Raw genomic sequence first — 23,652 nt, 5'->3', positions numbered from 1 at the left:
TTTTTTAATCTTTACTGTGTGTTAGGAATATTTCTCTTCTTCTTTTCAGTTCTGTTTATTGTACCTGGGCACATGTCAGAAAAACCTCCTGGGACAGTTCATTTTGCTGTCCCTGTGGACCACAGCTGCTACCTCAGATTTTGGGTTCTTTACAAGAATCATTCACACTGGAAATGTATTTAAACTGCATGTTTCATACTTCATTTATTAATATTATGGCCTTTCAGGATGCTTAGAGTAGAATGGAACAAACTGCCACTTTTTTCAACAATGGGAACAATCCATTCCCACAAATTATATAGTGTATATACATATAAAAAAAATTTCCTCCTTCTTCTAAAGTAGAAAAGAGTGGCATACAAAAACTCTTTTTCTCAAGACCTTTTAAAGCATTAGAAATGGCATTTCTCTCTGTGATTAGCTTCATGTACTCATTAATTTTGGTTCTTGACGTACGCATCGCAATAAGGAAGGAGAGTCAGATTTTAGGTCATCTGCAGGGTGTTACTTTTGTTATTTCCCAGTGAACAAATAGATTTCCCATTTTATTGCTTCCATCCTGCATGCATTTTCTCTTGCTTATTTATTGCTTTCTTTTTAAAGACCTAAAATTATGGCAATGGTATACTAAAAGAATCATTAAATTACTGGCCAAAAGTAGGTGATAAATGGGGTCTAGAAATATAATTTTTAAAATGTCAGCCTATGGGATTTGCTCCTACAAAATACAAGACTGACCATCTTCAGAACAAGTGGGGGAAAGTTCAGAAAGTTCAGAACAATCTCAGAGCATTAAGAATGCATATACAGTTCTGAAAGCAGTAATAATACCATTTGCAGGCAAACTCATTTTAAGAAGATCATGTCAGCTACTACATAAGAATCTTAAGCATTCTCTGTCAGGTTTTTGATTATGTATTTACAGACTTGCTCCAAGTTAACATTTCTGCTAATGCCAGGTATGATGGACATTATAATAAATTTGTGACTTCAGCAGTATTTTCTGGAGACGTTTTGCCTAAAAGACCATTCTGAATTCCTCTTAATAACTTTGCTCTTCCCTGCTTCAAAAATAGCATTGATGCTGCTGCACTTCATGGGTTGCATACTCTGACAAACTTCTAATAGTCAAAATCAAAACTGACCATTTCTTACAAGAATCCTTGGTAGCCTTCAATTGATTTAAGAGTAGGTCTGCTTTCCTTGTTCTCTTTCATGGCTGTTCATTTCAAGTCACATTCTAGTTCCAAATTAACAAGATAAAAATGGACCAACAAATAAAAGATACAACTGATATTTTATAAAATAAAAATTATTTTATATTTAGTTGTTTCTTTTTAAATTATAGCCATAAAAGCACTGAAGCAATTTAAAAGCAAGACTAATTCTTCTAGCAACAGAGAAGTCGGTGACAGAGGGAAAGAGAAGAAAGATTTGGAACATCAGAAAACAAAGAGGAATCATCAGTTTCCAAAAATATGGCTAACAAAATACTCCTGGTTAAAATATGATGAAGAAAGAGGAATAATGTTTTGTGTACCATGTCGTAAACATAACGTGGATTTGGGGGAAAATATCCATAATTTTTGTTCTGGCACTGATGACTTCAAACTTGAATTTATAAACACACACCAGAGTAGTGAAGCTCATGCTTGGGCTACCTGCATGGAAGCTGCCAGTTCTGCTTCACCTGATACAGCTTCTGCTGAGCAGATGTTGAAGAGCATGAACTCCTTAACATTGGGTAGAGTAGAAAATATTTTTAGAAGATATCATGCTATTGCTAAATCTGGCTCTCCCTATACAGACCCTGATGGAATGGGCAAACCACATAAACTTTAACATGACCTTCCTCAGGCATGTCCTCCTGCAGACTTCCCCACAGAGGCAGAACAGATCCATTTTCCCATTCCTGATTATTAATTGCATGAATTAGTCTTCCCATAACAAGTACTCTTACAGACAGAATGTGATTAGTACACTTCACAGCTTGAACTACTTTGATTTCCCTGTAAGAATATTTGTAAGGGTTGCAGTAAGATTACTGTATCTTGATTTTTAATCTAGGAGCTGAGAATGAGTATGGTTTAGAGCGTATTTACTTTCATAATTCTACATATTCTATGCACCTTTCTACTTGATAATTTCAAAAGGTAAAGCATACCAGCAGAATATATTTCTACCATCAAGGAAATAGCAATGATTTATATAAAAAAATAGCTAAAATGAAATCATTACAGACCCTTCTTGGTTCCTCCAACAGCAAATGAAAATTTACTACAGGTAATTTGGGAGAAATTAATAGGAGGTCGTTCACCTTTGAATTAATCATGTGCTAAATCAAGATAACTCTACTTTCAGTATAAAATGTATGTAGTAATACCAATACCCCACACCCTACTGTACTCTCACCTCTGCTCTGTACTGTGCTATGCTATACCAGACAAATACACACACATATATATACTTACCATCTCTTTGGTGTTTTGCATAGATGTTCATGCTTCTTCTGTGTATAAATAATGTGTCAGAAATGGAGTAGGTTTTGAAGGAATGCCTCATTAAAGCATATTGTTCTGCTCCAGTAGAGTTAATCTGTGTCAGAAATAGAAATCAGTACTGTGCATTGTATAAAATATCTGAACTTGTGATTTTGCAGTCAAAAAAAAATGTTTAGATATACTTTGCCTAATAAGCAACAGGATATATATTTCATGGATTACCTTATTAAATATGTGACTTGTTATATATTAGAATTGTGGATTCAAGGATTTTCTTTTAAATCACATAATACCAAGAGGGTTCTTTTCCCTCAAAGTTTTCAAAGGGAGATTTCTAACTATGCTGAGATTAGAAAAAGTTTGAAAATGCATCCCAAGGATGTCCAACAGGTGAAAACAAAAAAAGAAAGAAAGAAAAACCAAGAAATGGTGGTTCTGTATCTGTAACACTAAAGTCACCTCCATGATGCAGGGCAGGGGCATGTTTTCTCATACTCTTCATCTATGAAACTAGCATAATTCCTTCAACCTCACATCTCAGGAGTTATATTCTAAACCTGTGATTATTCTTGCTGCTTTCTTTTGGGCAATCTTTAGTTTACATGCATCCTTCTTGATCTAGAATTTCCAAAGTTGTATTATAGCAGAAGCCTTAACATCCGGGAAAAAAAAAAAAAGGATTATTTCCAATGGCTTCCCATGTACTTTCTCATATTATTGTAATCTGCTATAATCCTTAGAGACTTTTCTGTAGAAATTTTACTTTGGCAGTAAGATTCCCTTTGGGGCATTCATTCAGTTCATTATGTCTGCCCAGTGGGCCACTTGACATTTATCTTTATTAGATAGTGTCCTTTTATTCTAGATTTTATCTCCAATTTTTAAAGTTCACTTTGAATTCTAATCTTGTTCTCCAATGTACTAGCAGTCTGTTCCTGAATTGTTTTATGTATGGTGCAATAAATGTATCAATTTGTGCAGTCCATTTCCAGAAAGTACTTCGATCTGTTTCTGGTGAAACTTACCTACTGACCCTGACCATCTCTGCAGGTTTTCAAAATCTTCATGAATACTGATTCTTTTTACAAGATGCCTGCTGCTCCTTCGAATTAAAAATGTTTAATTTTCTATTTAGTCTCCTACATTATTCAACTAAAGCTTACTAGGTTTGGTTTCTTTTATTTTGTACTTATAAAAGGATTTTGTAAAGAGCATACCTGTTTTGAAATGAGTCTTTCTAAGTGGAAAAAGCCAGTTCTGGGAATTGTCTTCCTTTATCCTTCCTAGGGGACATTATTTTCTTTCACCACTTGCAGTGTACCATTTGCAGACACCGGTATTCTTTTCTGGGTACCATCTGTGTTGCTGCCCACTCTCAGCATCTCTCCATGATTATAGAGCACTGACAGCCCTTGAGATTAAATGATGAATCACCTATTGTATGGTATTATAATCAGATACTCGAAACCAGTTCTGTTCTCTGTAATATATACCCAAATCCACTAAGGCTAGACAAAGATCCTAAAAACACAGTGAGGAACATATTTCATCCCCCATGTTTATGTGGGATTTCCTTCTGAGACTCCCTCCTTTCTCCTACATATGTCAGTAGGAGGAATTAAGTCACAGTCCATTTGAAGATTTGGAACTAGTATAACTTTGGGATTATCCCTAATCAGATGTTTCAGGAGGAGGTAGTAAAGTAAAAGAAATAGCCCTACAGCACATCAGAAATTCTATAGTTAATATAAACAATTACATAGTTTATGTAAATTGTGATTTAGATTGCAATCCTTTAATCCCATCTCAGACATTAGTTTTGATGCAAGTTCTTGAAATTCTATGTCACTCAGATATTTTCAGCTTATGTTTCTGAAGTCATGTAGCTTCACAAAAAGTGATATTAGGATATTAGTATCCTTTTAGAATTCTGTGAAGAAAATCAGAATTAAATATCTTTTCAGGAAGTCAGAAAATCATGAGAAATACAGGAACTACATCTTTTATTTTCATGTAGGAAGATCATAGTGGGAATTGAACAGTTTAAAACATAAGATGGCATGACAGAAAGCTAAGTTAGACTGCCAGGGATCAAATGGAAAGGGAAATGTTTCGCAAAAATTATTAGCTGGGCTCTTGATGATAAAGCACTGGTAGTGCAAAGAAGATGTAAAAATTTTCCCTGATGTTTTTTGTTGTTCATTGGCTTCTTCATGCACCATAGCCTGTTTTCCCCATGAATCACTAAAATGTTACCTGGCTTATGGAATCTCAGAGGTAGTGTCCCAGTAATGATGGTCCAGTGATGCAGGCTTCATTGTGCTATATGAAAATAATCTGATTCCTGAGGATTGAAGTTTTCATGAAAAAAACAAATATCTGTTTACCTTAAATTGACTATATTAGCAATCCAAGGTGCTTCAGAAAACAGCATGTGATGTGCTGTTCTTCTGAAAACATCTTTATAGAAGATGTTCTTTCTCAATGCAGATAACTCAAAAACTTTCAAGACATCAGAACACTGTTATCAGTCTGACTGTATTTTTTCCCCAGCTTTTGCTTTCATGCTGAAATTTGGGGGACGATATGAAGGCTTCAAGTCCAGGTGTTTCTCCCTTCCTTCTTTCTGTCCTAACAGACCCAAATCTAATTTTGTCCTCGTCTCTCCAAGTTTATATACGTGTAGGATTTCTCTGCTGTATTAAGATGTGCTGAGGGCATTAATCCTAATTTTCCTTATTGGAGATAAACAGGTCTACAGAGATGCAGATTATTCATTCAAATTGGCAATTTGATTTTGAATAATGACACAATGAAATTAATACTCAAACATGTTATTTATATTCCTATCACATATCTTTTTCATAAACCTAAATTAGACTTCACTGTTTCACTTCAAACAAAGTGTCTTAGCCATAGAATGTGTACAGCTTTGCCTTTTCAAATGGACAAGAAGTTTGACTGGAAAAAGGAAAAAATTAATTGTCTTCCCAGCATTTCACTGATTGTGTTTGCTTTTAAAGGTAATCTGAAAACTTCTGTTTTGATCCCATGGAATTGATCACAACCTGACCAAATAGGCTTTATCTCTCAAAATTTAAATAACTTGAAACTTATTTTACATTTTTTGTTGTTACTGCAGAGGTTTTGCAGTGAACTCTCACTGACCCAGCAAAGTCAGTTTCTGAAATAAGAGACTCATATCTGTTTTTTAATTTTTTTTTTACATAATTTTGTGCTTTGATTCCATACATGAAGTTTGAATTTTCTGTTTGCTCATAAGCAAATCTATTCATGCTTTAAAAAATACTTCTGCTGCACTTAACTGATTTTTTCTTAGGATTTCTTTAAAAATAAAATTAATGGAGCTATTTCTAACTCCCACATGTGAATTCTGAGAAGCTTTTCAAACAGTTGAATTTTGTTTCAGAATTCAACAGACAACAGTGCATGTTTTCTACCCTATCCTCTAGTTTACGCTTGCTTTAAAGAGGGAAGATGGATTTATGATTGATTAAAATAAATCAAAGTGGAAGAAAATGTTGGTAGGTATTCAATACACATAACTCTGAGAGATTGGTGTTTGTGAATGCTCTGTCAGTGCAGACCATGTGAGGATAGATTAGTAATCTTAATGCAAATCAGGACAAGTACCAGAAGAATTGCAGTGCAGTGAAATATTTGAAGTTGTGCTATTAGATGGGTCACATACAATTAACTTTAAATAAGGAGATTTTATGTTTGGTTTGGAAAATATTAGCATTCTCAATAGCGCATAATAGGAAAGTTAATAACTTTCTCATATGACCATTAAAATTTAAATTATTTTTTAACAGAAGAGGTCTATTTAAAGTCTAAACATATTTCTATGCTGATTTTTTTATTAGGTTTTGTACTAAAGAAAGTATTTATTGAAACTGTTAGTGGCTTGGTTAATTTGAATCTTGGAATAAATTGCTACCCTGATGCATGGAAGAACTTAACACTTGCAGATGTAAGTGAGGCCCTATATTCTCTTCAGCTGGGGTATTAGTTTGTGTAGAAGATGCAGCATTGTCCTTAGTACGAAGCATTGTCCTTAAAATGAAGATAATAATATTATAGGATATTATCAGTTTTTCTTTAAAATTTTTCTGTTTCACTAGGGAAGGATTGTGGAAGTCACTGTGCCAGACATTTTGTCCGCACTTTATTTATTTACAATTTGCAAGTTATATCAGTTCTTAAGACACCATCCAAGGTTTTCAGATTTGGAAACATGAAAACTTTCAAATCCTCCATACTGAATTAATTTCTCTTTCAGATTCAATCACATTTTACTGGTAAACGTATGGATTGAAAATATTTACTTGTGTTAGCATATTTTAATAACTATTTCTGACAGCAAACCATGATTCACATTAAGATTTTAATTGGATTTCACATTATTTCATCACTTTATTAATATATTCTTTACACAGATGAAGTGCATGAGTAAAACATTTTAATGTTAAAGTGGTATAGTTCCAGTAAGTTAAGTGAAAACTAAGCACATCTGTCATCTTAAGTGTGTAAAACCTAATCTCAGCACAGGAAATTAATTATCCAAAGAAAGCTATCAGTCAAATATTCTCTATTAATAGACCAAATGGGCATGTATCCCATGTTCTGTATTCTTTGAGAACTTTTAGTGTTAATAAATCCTATCTTTATTTTAATAATAGAATTTTCTTGTCTTAAAAGAACGAGTTTTAAATGAGACTTTTAAATTTATCATAGAAGCATGAGCTAGCTTACAAAAGGAAATTCTCAAGCCCAAATAAATGCCTATTTGGGCACTCAGAGTGTTTATTTAGAGCAATATCCACTGCACATGGCAGTTGGCACACAGTGGCCTGTGGCCTATTTTGTTTTATAAAAACTCACTGCAGAACCTTGTTCATCCTGTCCAGGAAGTACCTAAGGATACATAAGATATTGAAAGACTGTTTATGTATGCATTTGACAATATTTGCTGTTTTGGTTTTGTAGTTAGAAAATCTGGCATCTGAATTCACAGTGAACTCACATCTTACTGACTGGCGCAGATTCTTGCTGGCAGCAGCACAGCCTTGGCCAGCGCCGTCTGTGACACAGCTCCTCCAAACACTGCATGGCTTCAAGTCTCTTGATGTCACTGGATCAGGCTTCGTTACACAGGAACACTATTTACAGGTTATCAGCCTTTTAATTTTTCAATCAAATTTTAATTTGTTAAACTCCCTGAATTGAATGATATGTTGTTTGGCTTATTCGCATTGAGAAACTCAGTCTGAATTTTAAATGCTTTAGGTCTGAGGGAGCTTTGTAGTGAAAAGTGTTTTCAGGAAATTGATGGCCCAATATGTATCTTGTCCATAGTTCCACAAATCAGGCTAATTAAACATACTTTAAACTTGATTTTCCTAATTAAACATACTTTAAACTTGATTTTCCTACTTATACCATAAATTAATCTCAAGTGAAAACCCTTTCTGTTTTAAAGAAACCATTCTGTGTGCACTTTGATGACTATTAACTTACTTGACACTGAATAAGATAATTTGCTCCAAGCAAAAATAAGGATTTTAGTTTCATCTCATCAGCTGCATTTTAATTAAATGTTTCTAGATTTTTTCCAATAATTAAGTTTCTCAAGATCATTCCTCAAGCCTTGAATACATGGAAAATTATAAAATTCTTTGATCATTTTTCTGAAGACAACCTCTGTTTGAATTGTCACGTAGTTCAGCCAGGTTTTTCAGAAAGAGTATTATGAATACATTTTTGTTTCTTCAGGAAAATTCTGCTCATTTTCACTTACTTTTACTTTGCATTTTACTGCTGGTTCACTCTCTTGGCTATACTAGCTGTAAGTATCATATACATACACATATAGATGTCTGTAGATATTCCAGTCTTGCCAGTTTCTGGTTTTGTTTGTTGATATTAAATATAATTTTCCAACACTTCTGAATAAATTTCATAGAAACTTTATTGTAATTTGTTCTCCACTCACCTAGCATTAGTTTTTAAAAAAGACTAAATAAAGGCTGTGTTAGTCTAGAGGCCTGTAGTATTCAGAATTTCTTTAATTAATTTAAAACTTCCAGGAGCACCTGCCAACCCCTTCCCACCACAGACTTTCTAAGAAACAAACTCTACAAGGCCGGGAAACCCACAAAAAATACAGGTCTATGTGCATTTATTTTTTCTATTGTTGTAAGTTTTGCTGAAGAGTTTGCAAATAAGCTAGCAGTTACAAGACATGCAGACTGAGAACATACATTTTTATCATAGGATCCTATTTCAAGTACAATATTAACCAAGCAATTAATTTAATCACTTCAGTATTACAAGGTAATAAATATGCAGTAAACAGCTAGTTTGAATAACCTTCCACTGGGAATTTGAGCTGCTTCGCCTGTCCTCTCTCTTTGCACCTACCCTGGCAAACTACACAGTGCTGGGGCCCATCTACAGGTAATGGTGGTGGGTTGTCCCTGCTGTGATGTTGCTTGTACAGCCTGGTGTGGTTTCACACAGGTGAATTTTTCTGTTGGAAGTTTGTTCATACCTATCCCAATCTAGCTGATCCTTCCTATGTCTAGAGTCTAGTACTAGAGAATTGGTTCTGAGCACTTTTAATTTACAGTTGTATCTCTGTCTCTCTAGGACTCTAGGTCATCTTGTTGGGAGCAGGCAAGCATGGGGAGAGCCGTAGCTCTATCCTTCATCATACTGAATTATATGGACAGTTTCTTCTAAAAGTAAAATCTGGACAAAAGCTGTAGGGATTAGCAAAGGATATCCTCAAAGGAAAAAATCAGAGCATGCATAGAAACTCCATATCATAGTCTGCTTCCTCAGCAGCATAGATTTACAACTACTTAATTAATTTTCACTTTTTTCAAAAGCATACATTCACTTCTATCCTATTTGATTTTCAGTAACTTCTCAAATATCTGTTACAACATACAAACAATAAATTGTAATTATTGTTGTCATTGTGTATTAATAACAAATTCAGTTTGATTAAGTCCAGAAATTAGGCTCTTAGTAACCTGTGTGTTGAGCAGCTAGAGTATAAAGACTACCTTATTTCAGTGTGTGAAAATAAACAAACTTATTTATTTATTTATTAAATCAGGTTGGCTTATGGTTTAATGGAAACGAAGATCTAAGCATAACAGAAAGTTGCGAAGAACCTGTGTCTTCAGAAAGGCTAAAACACCTCACAGAGGTAACTGAAAACATAGGTATTTTGAAAAAATCGCTATTCAAACATGATAGGTCTCATTTCAGAATTTTTTGGGTCTCTTTTTTTCAATAAGTGCTGCATTTTGTTTGATGTTTTTCAGGTCAAGTGGTGCTTCAGAATAATGTAGAGAGGAATCCAAGAGTCATCCTTGAGCATTCTAAATCATAGTCTGCTCAGAAAGACTTAATTACTCCTGTTCTCTGTTGAATGACATTAATTTTGCTACACAGCAACCCGCTTTGTAAAGAATGGGAGGCAAATGATCACTGCATCTGAGCACATAGATTTTTCCATGAAAGAGAGGGCTAATAATAATCTAAATACAAAAAATGCTTTGAACATATTTGTCATGATACAAGGTTTTATGAATTTCTATCTTTTTCTGCAAAACTCAATTTCTATTTCCTTGAATTACTTAACACACATTTATGATTTATCACAGCCTTGATTTGCACAGTCTCAACATGCTCTTAAGTATAGTAGCTCTTATTAGCAGTATGTATTATTACTGTATTTCATGCTTTTCTCTACAGTCCTTGATTTGTATTTCATTTAAGTCCACTTATAGAAATTAATTTGCTTATTTTTGCCCTTTTATAGTTTTTCTTCCATTTATTTGCGGATACCAAAAAAGACCCTGCTCTGCTGGACTATATTGAGATGCTGCTTTATTTTGCCTCCCACTCTGATCCAGTTGAAGGTGTACATAGAGCACTTAGCATTGTTACTGGAGCATATATTCTCAGAAAAAGGAGAGCTTCCCTTCCATCTGTGGTAAGATATCACAGAAAAATACTAGAGAATAGTAGTAGTACTTACAATTTATAAATTGCCCAGATTTCTCTATATTTCCTTATCCTGGGTAACTCCAGTCCTTATAAGTAGTCTCACTGAATTCATGGGAACATTGCAATACTCAGAAGGATTCTTTCAAAAGTCTGGAAATCTGCTTGCCATTAATGAAAGTTTAAGATACTTACTGGTGATTACTCCTTGTGCATATGAATGGAAGTAATTATTTTGCTTAATTGACCAGCCATCAGTCCCCTGGAATTAGACTGCAGTATGACTTACAGTAATGTTATCTCATGATGTAAGACCTGGTCTTACTTTATTTTCCACTTACTTTATTATTGCTGATCTTACTTTATTTTCCACTACATTTCTTTGGGGTATTCAGACACATCTTTGTTGTTTTATTTCCAAGTGTTTAGGTTTATCTGTAAACCAGAAGGTTTAATAATAATTTGTTTAATACAAAATAATTTTAAAATTACTTTTTCAAACATGATGAATACATTGTTAAATCAAATGAAACTCATCATTTGAACTTTATTAGTATTTCTGTAGTATGTTTTTATTATTAAAATCTTAAAACTGGAATTAGTCCACTGCATGCATCAGTTCCAGATTAGTGAATACGTATATTTATTGAAGTATAAGTCATTTTTTGAGACATAAATTATTTATCTGTACACATCTTGGAAAAAGGTTGCTGCTCAAGATAATAAAATTATTCATTGCCCTGTTGCAACCACAGTGACTCCAGCAATTGGCCAGAACTTAAAGTATAATTGAGATCTCTAGAAAGAGCATAGAAAAGGCATGATTTTATTTCACAGGATAAAAATATACATATGCAAAATAGCATTTTGTAATTTCAAATGACAGAAGTTACTATACTTCCCTGTGTTTTGTTTGGCGCAACAGAATTATTGTACACTGGAGAGACTGAATGAGGCAATAAGACAGTAATACTTTCCACATTTCATAGGAAGAAGGAGAGCACAGAATGCTCCCAATTAGATACTGTGGCATTAATTTCCTATATTTTGGTGAAAAGTTCTAGCTGTCTTCTCATTGGATATAAAGCTACGCAACCTGTTCTCCTCTTTGCCATTTTCTGCTTGGTTTCATCTGTTTGGTTGGAAGTTTGGTAGTGTATAAGTAAGAGACTGGCATTATCATCTCTGTGTCAACAACTTCTTAAGGCTGTGAGTCACGAGTGAAGGGGAGCATTTGCCTTCAGCCCAGAATTAACTGGATCTCTGAGGAGAAAGAGATGTCCCATCTAACCTGAGCATTGCCTCATGCCTGCTTTCTCACTCAAGGCATTGGCTCTGTGAATCTGAGCTATGTCTGATGTATGTCCCACAGTGTATTAAACAGATAGATTGTGTGCCTAATTCACCTTGGAGAGTCCCTCAGAAACCTAGGACTATCCAAGAATTAGATGGTAAATGAATCTTGCTTGTATGGATTCTCTTTGACTTTATAGTTGTCTAGGCTGGTGTACAGAATCACTGGACTGATTTTAAAACATCATTTTAATATTTTCTTTTTTAATATTTTCATTTATAAAATATTTTTTCTTATGCCTTGTTTTCCATGCCTGTGCACTTAAATGATGATGTTGAATATGGACAGAAGGCAACAAAAGAAATCCCATACCACTGAAGTAAAGAAGTTTTCTCTATAGACTTTAGTAGAGCCAGTATTTCATGAAGGTTATTCCACAAACACAAGGGGGCAAAAAGGAAATGGTGCATTGATATTGTGTCAGGTTTGAGCCAAGCTCCATCAAATACATGGAGTCCTGAAGACATCCAAAGTGGTTTCAGCATCAAATTAAGAACCTAAATCTTTCCCTGTGGCTGTTTACATGTGATCTAAATATCCCAATTCTCACTGCATGTACTGGAAATTTAGTAAATATTATCAGTAGAACATTCATCAGTGAATATAAAGAGCTATCTAGCTCATCTCTAAGAAGTTTTACAACTTAGGTAGCTGGCTCATACATAGGCACTTACAGAACTTCATCTAATTTGCCTCTTCTCTTTTCTTGTTCTGTGCTGGTAATTGTAACATCATCTCATTGGTATCTGCCTGCAGAAATACATCTGAAGCCTTCATGTTGTTAAGAGAAGCTCAGACTAACATATTCTTGAGACTTCTTTTACAAATTTCATTTTAAGTCTAAATAATGTTATTATTGGTTGTGTAGGTCTCACAGCTCAGTGTAAGCAATGCAATGACAGACCAAAAGCCTTCAGCGCTGATATTTCTGTAATCTTGGTTACTGTGTGTTAAAAAGACTGCAAATGACTCTACTCCTCCTGTGCACAAAATGAAATGTATTAAGGCCCAAGGCACTAGCACAGGTGTGACTGAACCTCAGCAGTCTCTCCCTCCTAATGAGGAAAGAAATAGTTTGTTCAATTAAATGCAATTTACTATTGTTACTGGTTAGTCTACATTGTCACGTAATCTAGTCAAAGCACTGTTCACCTATGTGAGGTCCTTTCTCATCTTTGTGTTCAAAAATCTCTATAGCAGGTTTTTTTGTTTAGTTTTGAGGGTTTTTTTTTCTCTTTGACTAACTCTAAAATGACCTAATTGCTTGCTTAAAATAAACTTAATTTTTCTGCATAAACTAGAAAGTACCTATTTCTGTGGAGAGCTGGTTAACTGCTGGCCAAAACAGAGTTCTTGCAGTGACTAGATTTGGACTAGAAAATTCATACTGTTTTTTTTCACGTGAACATCCAGAATGACCAAGTTTACTCGTTAAGTAAACACAAATTTCTTGGTATTGTAGCCTGTAACTATGAAATATTTTTATGTTTTGTTGCTCCAAGAAAAGCTAGTTTTTCTGTGCAATGTTGGCCACATTCCTGGAAAAAGCTGTCTATTAAATTTCTGGTAATGCCAACTATATGGATATTTCTGGACTGCCAGGATTTATTCCTATGGTGCAGTAGATAATTTTGTGTGAGTTGATGACTTTTGTTTTGTAATCCATTGGTTCTTAATGGGTGTTTAACTGAAACAGACCATCTTCTGACAGATGGTTTATCCCCAAGTATGATACCTGTGCCTAAATTTTTAGGATTCTTCAAGCTCCAACATACTGTCAAATGAAAATACTTTAATCGAGGATGAAAAAGAAGTCTTGAATTACACAGGTGAAGAAATGATTTCAGTGGCATCTCTTCTCAAAGTGTTTCATACTGGAAGAAGTAAAGATGATGATTATCATAGATTTAGCTGTCTGGAGAAGGCAGGCAGCTATGATAAGGTAGGCTGATTGATTCATGGATGATTGTGTAGTTTGCATCATGTGTTAAAAAATATGCTGTGATCTTCGCTTTTCCACCTTTTTCTTTCTTTTTCTTTTTCTTTTTCTTTTTCTTTTTCTTTTTCTTTTTCTTTTTCTTTTTCTTTTTCTTTTTCTTTTTCTTTTTCTTTTTCTTTTTCTTTTTCTTTTTCTTTTTCTTTTTCTTTTTCTTTTTCTTCTTTTTCTTCTTTTTTCTTTTTTTTTTTTTACAATATATTGACCACAGATTATTTTTACTTAAAGTATTTCATCAAGATGTACCAAGAATTAGGTGCTGAAGATCTGACACCCATTGCATTTGAACTCCTTTTGAAGCATCCTTTCATGGAAGATTTGATTAACACATGCCAAGAATACAAACTTCCTGTAAGTATTCCTGTCTGGGACCAAAACCTTTGTAAGCACACATGCTTAAATTTGTGTTGTCCCAGAAATGTACATGTAATTAATGTAGATACTGCCAATTTGCAATGCAGAGCAACTATACAGCCCAGCAGCTGTAGGGTAGATCAGGTTTTTTGTTTTCCGTGAAAATTCCATCCATCAAAGACTGGGCCACTTTCAGACCTGTTTATTGTGCAAGTCTTGCTGGCCTGGAACTGCCTTTGCCTTTCTCCTCATCCATAGAAAGGAGTGTGGTTGAATTATCCTCCCATCAGGGTCGTACTGCAGGACACTGTAGGAGATATATGTGGTAGATCCCATGCTGCCCCAGGCCAACCAGGCAACAGAAAAAGGCATGCAGAGGCAGTACAGGTCCAGTGTTCTTCCCTGCCATTGTCTAGAACTTCCCTGCTGCCTGCACCTATGTTTAAACATGCATTAAAACAGTTGCACAAAAGGCAAGTTTTGGCCAGAGAATCACCCTGTTTAAGGTATCAAACTATGGCAAAAATACTCGATACACAGGGTGTAAGAAAACAGCATGAAAAGATGAGAGGATGCTTGTATGTACATGTCCCATGTCAAATGGGACAATAAACAGTCAATAAACAGTCTTCACAAGTTTTAGATGATCACCCCCATATGTCCCGCAAAATGTAAATCTGAATAAGATAAAGAATAGCTTAGGAGTAACTTGCTATTTCTTAATTATATTCCTCACTTGTAGGATGTGAATTGCCCAGCATTTATTGTATCACTCATAATCATTGTCAGTAAAAGATAAAATATAAGAATAAAATAATATATTTATTCAGTAAAAGTGAGGGTTAAAAATTCATTTGCTACAGTAGAAAGTGAAAGAAAATGTAAGACAAAGACAAGACAATAAAATTGAAGATTATAACTATCCATGTGTGTCCATCCTTCCTATGTTGATGTCTCAGCCTATTTGGGAAGACAGATGCCATAGAATGTTAGGTCATTCCTCCCTTCCCTTCCCCATTCTTTCTTCCTGACTATTCTTTATATTTAATTGTACACTGCATTTTCTAATTTGGTTTTTTTTCCAACCTCACTGAATTTCTTGCAGACCAAAGTATTTTTTAAACAAGCTCTCTAGATGTAGAATTTAATATAATGCAGCTTCTTCATGAAGACCAAATGTGATGAAACCTAAAGTAAAACTTAATTAGGGTATAAACTGAGTAAATCCATATCTATATGCTAGGCAATTTACAGAGACTCTTTGTTAAAATGTTTTCACACTGGCCAATAGCTGAAAATCAAACACACCATATTTATTCTCTATTAAAATTTCTGATTTTCCTGTACCGTTTTTAGGGAGTACTTTGTTACATAGCTTAAAGAGTAGATTGGAGAGCATGTTTAAATTGTATTAGCTACCATCAATTACCTGTGTTATTTCTGGCTGGTAGGATATATTCAGGGCAGTTCAGGTATAAAAATTGTCAGTCTATGAGAAAAGCTGCAGGATAGTGCATATGAATCTTGGTAGTAACTGAGGGTTTCAGTGCACATGTTCTAGCCCCACATCTTGTTTATATATTGGTATGACTCCACTTAAATGAGACATTTTTCCACTTATTTGGCAGGTCCTGTTGATTCTTGTATCTCCTGACTCAACAGTTGGGTGATGCAGCACTTCAGTTATCATTTGTAGTACTTAAAATTTCCTCTTGAAAAGGCTTATACTGACTGTATCTCAAATATAGTACTCTATGGTTTCTGTACCTAAACACAAACTATTTCATTCCTTGACTGTACCATTAAATACAGACTTTTGTTTTATGCATGAAATCAACACTCAGGTTTGCCAAAAAAGTTTTATATTCACCAGCAAACAGGCATAGAGACCCAGGGGCCACTGTTTTAAATATGTTGCAATTCTGGTCTATTACATACAGATTCCAGGAAGATTTTTCCTGTATCGATTCCCTATTTGGGGAACATGTGAACTTTTTTCTTTCCAAGACAATATTTTTAGCATCAATTATTTTTGCAGAAATTCTCCTCAGAGATGTCTATAAAAATGAAAGTCAACCACAGTGCTGTTATTTTGAGATCTTGTACAAGATAAATATAGCAAGTCAGGGTGTGGTTTCTAAAAGTTAAAATGTTTGTACTAATGCAGTCATAAACAGCAGAAAGTAAAATGTTTTGCTGAAAACTATAAAGGGAACATCTAGCTTAAATTTTTTCAAATTTAAGTTAGAATACTTGATGATTCTTTTGGATCTTTATGACCTGTTCAATTTCAACCATTATTGTCTGTCACATCTCAAAAAATATTTTTTTTCCATGTGAGATGTATTGCCTTTTGTAGGGATTTTGTTTTCTCTGCTAGTGGGCTGGCAGCATCCTACAGGATATTGACCTTTCTATCAGCCTTAGTACAAATGTCTACAAATTAATATGCCCAGAAATTCTATTACTCTTTCATCTTGTCTTTTCTGATCTGATTACAAGGTTTTCTGGTCCTAACTAGAACTTTCAAGTTTGCCATTATCAACATATTTTTTTCACTTATCAGATAAAATTTATTCCATGACAATAGGCAGATGACACTTACCTGTATATGTTTATGAAGGAACTTCATTACACACTCAATTAAATTTTCTTTAAATAAATTTAATAATAAATGAGAGAAGATTTTTATTAGACCAGCTGATTCAAATGGGAGAAGCAAGCAATCTGCTTTTTGCACTGCATGTGTTCATCTACTCAATTTGGTCACTTAAGGGGTTTTCTTTAGAACTCATTATTTCTTGTTACAAATTTTACCATCTGTCCTGAGACTGTCACAGATATGGTAATACAGAAACAACCACTTATTTTAGTAATTCTGCATTTTGATTGTGATAAATTTAAAGAAAGAGTCTGGGATATATTCTACTTCTATAATTCTTAATGCTTAATGCAGTATTTATTACTTTGAGTAAACTACATTCTTATAATTACTGAAGATAAGGTAGTTTGATAATTAGCATTCAGTTTATTAATACCAAAAATATTATGCATTGGATAAATTGCATTGTATTTCTTATTCTGCTTTCAAATCCTGCATAGCCCTTTTAAAAAAAGTTCTGTTTTTGAAGATAGGGCTATCACATCATATTTCTATGTGTTTATGTTTTGAATACATTTAGCAAGCTCTTGCATTATGCTTGTTCCATCTTAATTGTTTGTCATATGGTTACCGCTGTTAATGTTGTTCATTGTGCTAATCATTTCAGTAACATAATCCAGACAATCTTTCAGATAGGAGTTCCACTGAGGTGGGATTTCTATTAGTCTATAGTTAACATGGCTTTTTGAAAAAAAGTTTATTAGTATCTTGAAGAACTATTACAAAACCTGTTTATAGCCACAGCAGCCATTTAATATTACACAACAAATGTTCAGAACTCCATGTATCATTTCGCAAAGTAAAAGAGCTTCTTGTCATAGGGAGAGTTCATACAGATTATATTGAATACATCTTATGAACTGGACCATGTATCAAGGTTTTGAGAAAAAAAAGTACTGCTGAATCACTGTTTAGTCATAAGGTGTAACTGTAATACTTATGAAACTTGAGAAGCTTTTTTCATGTGGTGTTTTAAATGTCCCAGTGTGCAAGAAAAGGAAAATCTAACTCAGTATCTAAGTACCTCATTGAAAAAAGAGACCTATGTTATGCTTCTCTTGATGATGTATGCCATCCCTAAATAATCTTAGAAAATTTAATGTACATAAAAGATGTTGTTTCTTATATTAAAGAAATATAAATAATACCTCTTCATCTTAAAGAAAAAATGTTTCCTTCATTGAAGACGGACATAGTAAAACTGTTGGAGCATTCTATCTCCAATTTTTTGACAGCATTTAGTACAACATTGATTTTTATCTAACAGGATTGTAACTACTTTTTCTGACTCAATTTGCTGGAAAATGCCTCCTTGTAGTGAAGTGTTTCCTAGAATCAAAGATAAATTTTAGTGCAACCCTCTAAAACCATGGACTGGTAATACTTCCTTTTAGCATAGTTGTCTATTCACTGAAATGCTTCTGGTATGTTACAAGTTTGTGAGGCATCACTACATACAGGCAGTTTCTGCTTTCGAGAAAAGGTTGAAAATTCTGCTTTTGAAAAAGGTCTTCAAATTATGCATAAAATATATATTGCACTGCATGTATATAAAAAATACTACGTATAAATAAAAAATCGGACTGTTGATTATTCTCCAAAAATGGAGAATAATTTCCTAAAAGTATAAAATATGTATTCTGACAGTATCAGGAGATGCTAGAAAGTTAAATATTTATCTTTGTATTGAATGTTCAGCATGTTATTATTTTAAAACAGAAATTCCTAGTTCATCCTACTTACACATCCTACAATGGATAGTATTGCTGAAATGGGAAATGGAGAAGATTCTGCTAATACAAAACTATTGAAAATTAAGAAATCAGACAATATATTATAAAGAACTAAGCATAAAATTAACCTACTGAGGGTATATATTATTCAAAGTATTAGTTACTTATTTTTTAGTATCCATTCCCTGGAACTGTTGTTAAAGTTCAGTCTGAAATATGGCATGCTAAAAAAACCCACTTAATTGAAGAATTTGTCTTTGTATGTTCTGAACATCATTTACTGGTTTAAACAACAGTCTTGATACCTCTCTTTACCAATAATATTAAGCTGATGTTTAAGATCTCTGTTTAAAAACAGAGTTGCTTTTTAACAGAGTGTTGTTTTGTAAAAACACCGAAGGAAATTAAGTCCCGTGGATAACATTAAAGTATCATCTCAGTGATATTATAGCAGAATGAGTTCCTCAGCTGAATGAGTTCCAGTGCCCTGCTGGAAGACATTGTAATGCGGGGAATCTGTAATTTACCTCCACTGAAATTAGATTTTCACCGTAATCTAGTCAGTGGAAAGCTCACCCCGAGGATAGACAGGTGTTATTACTGCAAGTTTTAAGGTGTTATTACTGCAGTTTTCAGGCTGTAACATGAAATTACTTTTAATATATCCTTTTTTCTTTTCATAGGATATAAAAGTCTTTCTCCAAAGATCCAAAGAAGCACAATCAACTGATGGGGAGCAAAACACATGTGAAGACATAAATGTATGAAAAATTACTGTTTATGAACATTAAGAAATATTTTTTCTCAAAGTCTGTAAGAAATGTGTCTTACAGGTCCAGTCCTTTCATCCATGAGAAAAGTTTTTTTGTTTATTGTTGCAAGAGCAAAATCCCATTCCAGCTACACATTTTCTGTTACTTTAAAATTAAAAAAAAACAAAACTACAAAACCACAAAAAGGGAAACTTATGGTTTGCTCATCTTATATAGTCTGATGATATTTCTAAATAAAATTAAACCAATTTCTGAACTTAAATAGAGATGGTAGTGTCATCATTAAGATTTGGTTAAAGAATATGTCCAATTCTTCTAAATGTACTAAGATATCTATTCAGCTTTTGTTATATGTATAGTTTATTAATTAATTAATTTTTAATGACTTAAATGCTGTAGCCAATTAATCTTTTAAAGCATGTTGTAATTTCTAGTTAATAAAATAAACGACAACTGTTTTCTCCAAGACCAGGAAAAACTGAGCATCATATTCATAAAAATGGAGTGTTGTTGACGGTGGAGATGATAAATCTTTGCCACTGAACCTTTCTATTTCTAACCTTGCAGTACATCTCAACTCTAGCACCTGCTAAAGACCTGCCTGCTGTCCTTTTTTTATCGACACATTGCATTCAAGGGCACCACATACTCCAGACACACACTGCAGATTCTCATGTGTGATAGGTGCTTGTCTAAAAATATCTATGGCACACCATGACACCTAGAGAATGTTGACTTCTCTGGCAAATTAAGCAGAGTCTTGGTCAAACGCTCACCTTACAGCTTAAGTGGGTGTTTATTTTTCTCTATGAAGTTTGAGTCTTACTGGTATTCCTGGATAATAGGATCTTTGTGTTTAAATGCAGTTTTATCCAATTTCTCCATTCTCTTGTGTCTGACAGCCATCAGTCTGATGGCTGACTATAAGTTGATAGGAACCATTTTGTCATGGATCTGTGTGACATGCATTTCAGAATACTCTTTGTGAATTATTCCCCTGGATTTGAAAATGGAGATGCATAAAAAATTCTGTTTTCAGTGCTACTCTGATCTACAGTGTCAAGTTTTCTGAGGACTAAACATATGAAACTGGTAACTGTGATTGTCTCAACTCAGTACAGGGTCTTATTTTTAGTCTGTCAGCTGCCCAAGATATTAGCAAAACTTTGGCACTGTGCACTGATTTAGTAGCTTGTATCTGAACACTGCTCCTTCATGCTGGAGTATATTTTTTCTGCATTCATCATTACCCTCATAAAAATTGCACAAAATATTTAAATGGTCTTTTCCCTGTTTTAATTCAGCAAAGTATTTGAACATATGATGCTCTTTAAGAATACAAATAATCTCATTGAATCATATAACCCATAGAGAACCACAAACCTTTACCCTTTGCTGAGAATGCTATCTGCACAGAATAGTTTTTCACAGAATAGATGTTCCTTGTGAGATTTCTAGATTGTCTTTGACTAACACTTGCCAAGAATACAAACTTCCTGTAAGCATTCCTGCCTGGACTGAAGACTTTGTAAGCACACATGCTTAAATTTGCATTGTCCCAGAAATGTACATGTAATTAATGCAGATACTACCAATTTGCAATGTAAATCAACTATACAGCCCAGCAGCTGTAGGGTAGATCAGGTTTTTTGTTTTCTGTGAAAATTCCATCCATCAAAGACTTGGTTATAAAGTTATAAAAGACTGGGTTATAAATTATAAAACAATTCTGTATCGAAAAAGCAATAGCAGCATATAAAAAAGAAGGAATGCTTAGACAAGAACTAAGAGACCAGATAAATCTGGCAGTAAATATTTTTTCAGATTTTTACAACCTGCTGTTAATAATGGCAGGTTTATTTCTGTGATTAAAGACAGTCACGTTTTGAAAGGAACATCTAGGGGAAGCAGATCAAAGCATATATATGTGATATATGACTCTCAGAATAGAACCCAGTCAGCTTATCACTGCAGGCAAAAATGTTAATGTCTTTTCAGTCTACATATTTTGTGCTAACCACACCAGCCCAGAAACAGATGTAATTTTGTTGTGCCCCCACAAACCATGCTAAAACCTCAACATCCTCATTTTACATGTGACAACAGACTTCATGATGTGCATACAAATTCTTTTTACCAGAATCATTTCTTCACATAACATAGACAATTTGGTCAGTTTTATCCCCAATATTTTTTAAACATAAAGGGTATATATTCACACAAAAATTTGGCTTTTTACTCCATATTAAATTATTACATGAATAGAAAATAATTGCAATTTAGTTCTCTGCCTTTTGCATATTTCATAATCTTTAAATTGTTTCTTTTTTTTGCACATTTAGTTTCTTATTAAAAACCAGCATTAACTACTAAGTGTTTAATTCTGACTTTGCACACTGGAGATCTCCATTACAAAATAAAAAAGGTATTATTTTCAAAAAGCCTTCCCTGCAGTTCATAAACCTGAGTGAAGGAAGAAGAAGCTTTACTACTGAAAATCATAAATTTCTATTTAGGTAAGATTTTTCAAGTATTCGTCTTTTCTCATACACTGTTCATAAATTTTACCTGTAACCCAGAATGGAACATAAAATCATTACTGATAATGTTTGAAATTAAGTGCAGATTGCAGAGCAGTGTAAAATAGTAAAAAGTGAAGTAGATTGTGTGAAGTATCAAGCTTCATGCAGTGAGCACTTTTCTATGGGAAAGTAAAGGTATAATTTACAAAGCAAAGAATGTATGGCCTGAAAATTGCAATGTATTTTCTCAACAGTTACTTCTTGAGTATAGCTGAGTACCACAAGAGTTATTCAAGAGATTTTGAGTTCCCAGCCCAGCTGTGACCCAGGCATGAAAGAGGTCCTTGTTTTTATGAAGAGGGAATGTTGAGTAGTTTTGCATTCAGATGTAGCAGGAGACTGTTACAGTTATATCATGTTCAGCTTTTATAGCTACACTTCAAGCAGGATAGTTGAAACTAGAAAGCATTCAGAGAATAATGTCAAGGATGGTAGGAAATCATGTATAAGAAAGCATGAGGAACTCAGTCTCTTTAACAAAGGAAAATGTAATGGGGTTTCAAATATAATTTTTACAAGAATCCATCTTCATTCTGGTAGATACTATGTAGATTTAATTGCCAGAACACTTGGCTTCAAAATAACAAGCAGATTTTGAATAGGGAAGTGGATGAACTGTTGAAGCAACAATTGGCTAAATCCAATTTCCTCATCAGGGAGTTGTAAAATCCAGATAGGTAATTCTTTTAGACACAGTTTGTGACAGGAACTAAAAGAAGAAATAACTGTCTATTTGATATTAACATACAGAGTTCAAAAACTGAACCTGAAAGACTAGTCTGGCTTTCAGTTAATTGTATGCAACATGCTCAATCCTGTTTTCACAGTCTTTTAATGTTTCATTTACTCCTTAATTTCACTTATATCAGATATTCTTGTCTATGCTGCATAGAAAATTCCTTGGATGGTTTGCTTTAGAAAAGATGTACCAAAGCTTATGTTATCAATACTTTCATAAATATTAGTTATTTTTTTATCCCTGCAAATTAAAATTTTTAATCCCTGCAAAAATCTTCTTTCAAAAAAGCTACAAACCAAAAGGTGTTGCTGAATTAAGGTGTTTTCTATACTTTTATTAATTTGCATAAAATCTTGCGGCATAAATCAATCTCAACATTTCATTCTGTACAGAACTCAGGCTCCATATTAATCTTTCAGGGCTATGACCCGTTCCTTTATATAAGTAGAATACCTCCAGATTTGTTCCTTAGAAAGCAGCCTGTTACAGGAAGATTCAAAATTTTGCAATAACCAGAACACCTTAAAAGATAGTTATGTTTTGTTTTGTTATTTTGCTTTAAAATGGCTGAGTGATGTCACATTGTTGCCATAATAGCAAAAAAAGTTCCTCCATCTGCTCTGTGGTCCTTACCTCAAAATTTCCACTGAACATGAGGTTCAGACATGCTTTCTTTTTTTATTCTTCATAAGTGAAGCCAGCTGTTTTGTTAAAAGCCTCTTAGCTCTGCTGAAGTTTCTAAGTGTGTAGACAGCTTAAGAGAAGCTCTCCAAACCATTGAAAGAATACAGTGATAAATGCAATCTGAAAATCAAGTACACTACACAAACTTCTTTGCAATGTTATGGTTATGAAATTAAAGCAACATCAATCAGAAAATTTCAGAGGTTGTAGTATTGTTCACTTTATCAGTAA

The 23,652-nt window shown here is 33.9% G+C and overlaps 1 protein-coding gene across 9 annotated transcripts in view; it reads left to right on the top strand.

Moving 5' to 3' along the window:
* The window catches only part of SPEF2 (sperm flagellar 2), a 75,148-nt gene extending 55,264 nt beyond the window's left edge, over positions 1-19,884 (top strand). For 2 of the 9 annotated variants that reach the window (XM_077171320.1, XM_054652122.2), the window contains exons 28-34: positions 6,389-6,495; positions 7,512-7,694; positions 9,649-9,741; positions 10,360-10,533; positions 13,652-13,840; positions 14,123-14,245; positions 19,327-19,884. In XM_077171320.1, the coding sequence (XP_077027435.1) occupies positions 6,389-6,495; positions 7,512-7,694; positions 9,649-9,741; positions 10,360-10,533; positions 13,652-13,840; positions 14,123-14,245; positions 19,327-19,410 (953 nt within the window). In that variant the 3' untranslated portion in view covers positions 19,411-19,884. Of the gene's footprint in view, positions 1-1,348; positions 5,903-5,931; positions 6,342-6,388; positions 6,496-7,511; positions 7,695-9,648; positions 9,742-9,859; positions 10,339-10,359; positions 10,534-13,651; positions 13,841-14,105; positions 14,246-19,326 lie in introns of those variants that run through there. The other 7 variants (XM_077171321.1, XM_077171323.1, XR_013179811.1 and 4 more) reach the window with 7 other exon arrangements.
* Positions 19,885-23,652: the final 3,768 nt, after the last annotated feature.

Source organism: Agelaius phoeniceus, chromosome Z (genome assembly GCF_051311805.1).
Source record: "Agelaius phoeniceus isolate bAgePho1 chromosome Z, bAgePho1.hap1, whole genome shotgun sequence".
Classification (NCBI taxonomy): domain Eukaryota; kingdom Metazoa; phylum Chordata; class Aves; order Passeriformes; family Icteridae; genus Agelaius; species Agelaius phoeniceus.
The sequence above is the reverse complement of the archived record's forward strand: the minus strand, read 5'-3'. Positions and strand labels throughout refer to the sequence as shown.